Source organism: Hakea prostrata, chromosome 3 (genome assembly GCF_041222555.1).
Source record: "Hakea prostrata isolate BN-2017 chromosome 3, UWA_Hpros_2, whole genome shotgun sequence".
Classification (NCBI taxonomy): Eukaryota; Viridiplantae; Streptophyta; class Magnoliopsida; order Proteales; family Proteaceae; genus Hakea; species Hakea prostrata.
This window is the reverse complement of record NC_142602.1, coordinates 16,535,489-16,542,568: the sequence shown is the minus strand read 5'-3', so window position 1 is coordinate 16,542,568 and position 7,080 is coordinate 16,535,489. Positions and strand designations below refer to the sequence as shown.

Here is a 7,080-nt window from a genome sequence, read left to right as displayed (position 1 = left end):
GCATCGATCTTTACCTTCCAATTGGCTCTGTTTGAGATCATACTTGATACAGGCCCTAAGCCATTCTGTTTTTTTTTGAGGATACAGGTTGTGTCTAAGCTATATATGCACGTCCTTTTCACTACTACTTCTCCGTGCTAAGGTCATTATCGGTCTATGCCTGGCTCTTAAACTCTCTTCCATCTAAATAAAACTGTACACTTTTATACCGGAGCATCTAAAGACTTCAGATGAACATGATCATACCACTTCAAATGACTTTCTCTTGACTTATTGAATCTTAGAAGCTACAGAGCACTCTTCTAACAGGAAAGAAGGCAATTAAGTCTACAGTGGAAACAGTTATGGAGTTGGATACTCAGTAGCAAAGTAAGGTTAGATAAATAAACCCAAATGGTTAAAAAAGCATAACTAGCTAGGACTTTGTATCCTTAGAAACGTTCTATATATTTACTGATTACTTGGTTCTTATCATGCCTCAGAGCTAGCTTATGTTTTTAAAATTCCAAACATTTTTGTCTTTTAATCCAAGTTTGGGTTTGGATCTTGACGTACAGATAGAGGTGGCTGTAAGCCTGTAAGCTCCTGGAGAACAATTACCTTAGCAATAAAATTTGAAGAAACTTATTAAAAAAAAAAAAGGAAACAAAATATTAAGTGGAAAATATTCCAAAAAGAAAAATATGATTGGCCGTTTACTTGAGGGATTTTGAATGGTTAAATCTGAATCTAATTCCAAAGTCCAAACCCATTTAACACTCTCATGAACCTTTTCAGATTTCAAATATTCCACATTGCTTTCTAGAAAGCATTTTTTTCTAAGCTCGAGGACAGTATTTGTCTTGACTTGTGGTTTACGGAGCGTGAAATCCAAGTTAGACTCAATGACTTCCTCCACCCATTGAACACGTCCAATTAGATTATATGGCAGAAATAGGTATTATTACCAAAAATAAAAAAACAGAAACAGATACGAGAAAAAGAGACCCAAAAAAAAAACATCAAAGTGGCAGCACAGGAAGTTAAACTTTCTTCTGTTTTACACCAGGAAGTGATGAAGAGAAAGGGGAAACTGGAAAGACTCGATGACTCACAATAAAATAAGAGAAAAGACTTGAATAATGGTCATGAAATGAAAGTAAGAAAAACGGAAAGACATAGTTTGCATGGAATGTTTGAAAGTGACGAGTCTTTTCCAGTTTCTCTTTTTCCAACAAGCAGTCAGTCTCCTTTGTACCCAAATTTCCACTCTCGGGGGCTGCCCACCCCCCGCCATACATTGTTACTATAAATGTAGAGAAAACGAGTCCTCTTGACACTTGTCCAATCTCAAAACAAGGTTCTTGTTTCTTCTTTAGTAAGATTAATGGCTTTAAGTTCTATTTTATCAAATTAACTTATTAGAAAAAGATCTTGCTTTGAAATTAGTATACGAGTAAAAAAATTAAACAACCATGTGGTTTGAAAAATTCTCTCCATGTAGGTAGGTAGAGGATCCAGATCAGTGAAGATCTCCTTCCTGTAACTTCGGGATAAAGATCTTATCACTTGTGATTCTCTCGGACACCATTACCATACATATTCATCTTTCCGTTTATCTCTTCCAGAGAGACAGAAAGAGAAAACAATTAGACTGTTAAGGCATTAACGATGAGAAAGGATTGATGGAGAATCAGCCAATTAGACCACTAGTTTAAACCCAATGAACAACGAGCTAGAAGTAAGAATATTATGTCAGAAATTAACTGTTTATTCAAGTTTTGATTTTTGTTTTTTTTTGGGGTAAAATTCAAGTTTTGATTGTGTACAGAGGCTCCAAGTTTCTCTTCTAGTATTCATTAATTCCAAGCCCAACTAGACAAGGTTACTCCCTTCCTTGGTCCAGTTCCTAATGCACATGAAATTGTGTGTATTTTTCACTGAAAAGGATAATTTAAAGAAGAGCAAGAGACGGAGAGAGCTAGGAACGGAGACACCCACTTCAAAAGTGACAAAGGAAGTTGCATGCAATAAATTTCTGTCTTTTCAACCCATTGCAGTGGAAGCTGGTGATACGGCCCACAACCCTACTGTAGCAAGAGTCACTGTTTGGAACTCTCAGTTTGATCTTCTACAGTTTTATCTGATTTAGTTCATTATCCATTCCTTCATTTGTGACTCTTTTCATTCGGTGGTAGGTCTGATCTGAATCAGGTTTATCCCCTCCTTGCTAGTGATTTATGTGGAGAAATAATCAATTGTTTCATGTGCGTACGTGGTAATTCTGATTTAAGTTTTTTCTGTTACAGATTTGCATGTAAATTAAGGTTCTAAACCCCACTTTAAGCTATTCTTCCAAAGAATCATGATGAAATTTGAAGAGATTTATTGAAAAAAAAGGAAGGCAAAAGAAAATGTGAGGCGGTGGAAAGCATTCCAGAAGGGAAAACATGATGGACCATTTATTTCTGAGGGATATTTGCATGTCTTGATTCTGGCTTACAGAGAATGACAGCCTTGTTTGATTTCTGTGTGCACCGTCCAAGAACTCGATCAATCGTTTTCTGGGGAGAGAGGAATCTATTGAAATTAAAGTCATGGCTTAAGATTATAAATGAAAACAAAAACAGGAAAGAGAGAAACCCAAAGAAGCACGGAAGTGGCAGCACAGTCACTTAAATTTTCTTCTGTTAATTTTTACAGTAGAAAGTGAAAAAGAGAAAGGGGAAATAGAAGCAAGTTGATGACGCCTAGTGGAAACACTCGATGATGACTGACAACTAAAAAGGAGAAAAGATTTGACTAATGGTCAAAAAATGTAACGCAGAAAGAAAAACGGAAAGAGTACTTCACTTCAAATCTTTCCTTTAAATTCATTAGCTTTGGCAGCTACTACAACTCAAAATTGCAGGGTTTTCATTGCATCTGCGAGTCTCGAATTTTGATTCTGATGGCACTTTGGCTTCTATTTCTCCTTCTCCTCCTTTGGGGGGCACCTCGTGGCTAGAATCCGCTACTAGTTCAAGGACTCCAGGGAACGAGACTGATCGACTCGCTTTGCTCAGCTTCAAGGAACAAATCATTGATGATCCTTATGGAGTACTACAATCTTGGAACAACTCCAACCATTTCTGCAGCTGGGCAGGTGTCACATGTGGTCGTCGTCATCGGCGGGTTATTCTCTTGAATTTATTTGAGAAGGGATTGGGAGGAAACATATCTCCTTCCATAGGGAATCTCAGTTTTTTACGTTTTCTCACGATAAAAAGAAATAGATTCATCGGCAAAATCCCCCAAGAAGTGGGTAATTTGATTCGACTTCAGCAAATTTCTATGGCAAACAATAGTCTCAGCGGAGAGCTTCCTATCAGCTTAGCCAACTGCACTCAACTAAGAACAATAGGCTTTGGCTACAACAATCTCACTGGGAAGATTCCTCCTGAAATGATTATGGCTTTGTCAAAGTTGGAGGTGATTTCTATTAACTATGGTGGCATAACCGGAGAAATACCCCCACAGCTTGGGAACATTTCCACTCTCCAATCCATTTCTTTGGGAGGAAATGAACTACAGGGGAGAATTCCAGAATCCTTTGGTCAGCTCATAAACTTAGACTTTCTATCCCTCAACGAAAACAAGTTATCTGGTATGTTCCCTCCCTCATTATTCAACCTCTCATCTCTTCAGACGATTTCTATGGTGTTCAACCAACTGCATGGGGGCCTTCCAAGAGAGATCGGGCTCTCACTTCCAAATCTAGAAAACCTATTTATTGGAGGAAACTTTTTCTCAGGAAGCCTTCCAAGTTCCATATCTAATATCTCAACATTGGAAATGTTAGATATTTCAGAAAATAATTTTGTTGGACCCGTCCCAAGCAAGTTGGGAAGTTTTCAAAATCTCCAGGTGTTCCAAATATCACAAAATCAATTTGGAACAAGGGAAGTTGCTAATGATTTAGCTTTCGTAGATTCTTTGGTAAACTGTACAAGTCTAGTGGTATTATCCCTAGAACAAAATGGTTTTAAGGGTCCACTTCCCAAATTTAAAGCCAATCTCTCCACAAAGCTCTTTGAACTTTCCTTTACTGAGAATCAAATATTAGGAACCATCCCTCCTTGGATAGAGAACCTTGTGAACTTAACCTTTTTGGGCCTAGACCTAAACTTTCTTCAAGGTAATATTCCATATGGACTAGGCAAACTTCCCAAACTTCAAAGCTTGTGGTTGAGTGAAAATGAAATTTCAGGACAAATACCATCAACTCTAGGGAATCTCACTGTTTTGTATGAACTTCATTTAGAAGCCAACAACTTGAGTGGAAGGATTCCTCCCAACCTTGGAAAACTTGAACATTTACAGCACCTAATCCTTCATCGCAATTATCTCCAAGGTTCAATACCTAAGCAACTATTTCAAAAGCCTGCCATATCATTGATATTTCTCGACCTATCTTCTAATTCACTAGAAGGTCCTCTACCAACTGAAATTGGTAACTTGAAGGCTCTTTCTACATTGGATATCTCCAAAAATAGACTATCTGGAGAAATTCCCATCTCTATTGGCGAATGTAATAGTTTGGAACATCTTTACATGGCCGATAACTCCTTTGAAGGAAGCATTCCCAAGTCTTTGGCTTCTGTAAAGGGGCTTCAAGATCTAGATCTTTCACACAACAACTTGTCAAACCAAATCCCAAAGGATCTAGAAAACCTTTCAGTATTACAAAGTTTGAATTTATCATTCAATAATCTTGAAGGTGAAATGCCAACAAAAGGAATCTTTGGAAATGTAACTGCGGTTTCAGTTAAGGGAAATGACAAGCTTTGTGGGGGAATCTTGGAGTTCAACTTGCCTACATGCAAAAACCATGGATCACAAAAGCAAAAAAAACTTCATGCTTTGAAATTAGTTTTGAAAATAATCAGCGTGGTTCTTAGTTTTCTTTTGATATCTATCTTTGTTGCTGTTCTTTGGATGAGAAAATCAAAAGGTAAATCTCCATCTACGCAATTAATTGGAGATCAGTTCCCAATGATTTCTTACAGAGAGCTCTTTCAAGCCACTGAAGGGTTTTCTTCAGCCAATTTCTTAGGTTCTGGTAGTTTTGGTTCCGTATATAAAGGGGTCATCAACCAGGATCAAACAACCATTGCAGTGAAAATACTCAACCTTCAAAATCCACGAGCTTACAAGAGCTTTATTGCTGAATGTGAAGCATTAAGAAACATTCGGCATCGAAATCTTGTGAAGATTTTAACTTGTTGTTCAAGTCTTGATTCAAAAGGACAAGATTTCAAAGCCCTTGTTTATGAGTTCATGCCCAATGGGAGCCTAGATGATTGGTTGCATATGCCAACGGAGCCACATAATTATCCAAGGAATTTAAGCCTTCTTCAAAGATTAAATATTGCAATTGATATAGCTTCTGCATTGGATTACCTTCACTGCCATTGTTATGTGCAAATTGTTCATTGTGACTTGAAGCCAAGCAATGTTCTACTTGATAGCGCTATGACTGCGCATGTCAGCGACTTTGGTTTGGCAAGATTACTTTTAAAAGTTGAAGACAATTCATCCCAAGCTCAAACTAGTACCATTGGAATAAAGGGTTCTATTGGCTACACTGCTCCAGGTAACAAATATTTTTTATTTTTGAGTTAAAATATCTTGAATTCATATCTTCTCTAGATGCCATTACTATGCTGTTGTACAATTTGAATAAAATCAAATGTAGGGTGTTTAATATGACCAAATTATGAATTTGTTTATGGTAGGACTTAAGATCTAAAGATCATCTATATCAAGTTTTAAAATTTCAACCCAACTATTATAGCGTATTTGGGTTATGCCCTAGATGCATGTTTGAGTGAATATAAATAAATTTTTTATATTCATTTGGAGTGAATCATATTTTTATCCATTTCAAAAGAATAAATTTTCCCATATTTTGGACATGTAAGTTGCTATTATTGAATAATTTGTTCACATGTCATTTTTGTATTATATATATGAAAAACATTGTGACTCTTTTGTTACACTAATAGCAGAATGTCTCTAAAATTCCAGAATATGGTATTAATGAAAATGTAAGTACACAAGGGGATGTATTCAGCTATGGGATTCTTCTATTGGAGATGCTCACTGGAAAAAGGCCAACAGATCAAATGTTTGCAGATGACTTGAACATCCATAACTATGCAAAGGCAGCTTTACCTATGCAATGGATGCAAATTTTGGATCCAACACTCTTACCCGAGGAAGGACATGATGAAGAAATTGAAACAACTGATAGTCTTAGTCATTGGACAGATGAATTGAAAGATTGCACAACGACAATATTTAAAATTGCATTGCAGTGCTCCATGGAATCGCCAAGAGAACGCATGCACATGAGTGATGTTGTGAAGGAACTACATTTAATCAAGGACAAATTTCTTGGAGGTAAAGCTGAAATCTATTTGAGTATCCATGCTTGATTAGAAGCTGATTCCTAATTTATACTTTCACAATATAATGTTGAATATTCCTTATATATTAGAAGAAAATTTCTCTTTACCAGGATAGAATAGTTCTATTCTCTAGATACACAAAAACTATGCATTCCAACATGCTTAATTAATTAATTTCGTATATTGGAGGACAAACTATGATTTCAAAACTTAATTTATTATGTTTCTTATATATGTATGTTACTACATATAGAAAGGTGAATTTTGATGGAGCTTGTAATTCTTTTGACAAAAGCAGGAAGATTGACAAGCAATTAGTGAGGTGCAATACTCTCATGTAGAGAAGGGCACTAATTCAACTGGTATGTTATGTTATTGTCTTTTTTAAGTAAGTATTTTCGTGGTATTAGTAAGTTAACTAGGGTTTGGGATGGTTTACTTTTCTGCATTTTGATGTATTATTTTGAAATAGAGTGAGAACATTAATTATATGTAATTGCTTATGGTTGTAATCTTAATAAATAAAAGATGGCTTCGCTGCTTGGGAAAGGGAGGAAGATGCATTGATTGATTTCTCCCATTGCATATCTACCTGTCTTATCTTTCCATAAACCTCAGTCTTTCTGAGGCTGGTAAGGATGCACTGATT

At 36.3% G+C, this 7,080-nt stretch overlaps 1 protein-coding gene across 1 annotated transcript; it reads left to right on the top strand.

Moving 5' to 3' along the window:
* The first annotated feature begins 3,522 nt into the window (after window positions 1-3,522).
* Window positions 3,523-6,757, top strand: LOC149021215 (putative LRR receptor-like serine/threonine-protein kinase At3g47570). Its single transcript, XM_089149480.1, has 3 exons — window positions 3,523-5,614; window positions 6,049-6,423; window positions 6,730-6,757. The coding sequence occupies exons 1-3, from the start codon at window positions 3,628-3,630 to the stop codon at window positions 6,747-6,749; spliced, it is 2,382 nt and encodes a 793-aa protein (XP_089005606.1). The 5' UTR covers window positions 3,523-3,627; the 3' UTR covers window positions 6,750-6,757.
* The last annotated feature ends 323 nt before the right edge of the window (window positions 6,758-7,080 follow it).

What these genes read in the sequence shown, in the direction of transcription:
- LOC149021215 (XM_089149480.1), top strand. Translation starts at nt 3,628, where the DNA reads ATGTTCCCTCCCTCATTATTCAACCTCTCATCTCTTCAGACGATTTCT. An exon ending in TATTGGCTACACTGCTCCAG is followed by an intron (nt 5,615 to 6,048) that starts GTAACAAATATT and finishes CTAAAATTCCAG; the next exon opens with AATATGGTATTAATGAAAAT. An exon ending in CAAGGACAAATTTCTTGGAG is followed by an intron (nt 6,424 to 6,729) that starts GTAAAGCTGAAA and finishes TGACAAAAGCAG; the next exon opens with GAAGATTGACAAGCAATTAG.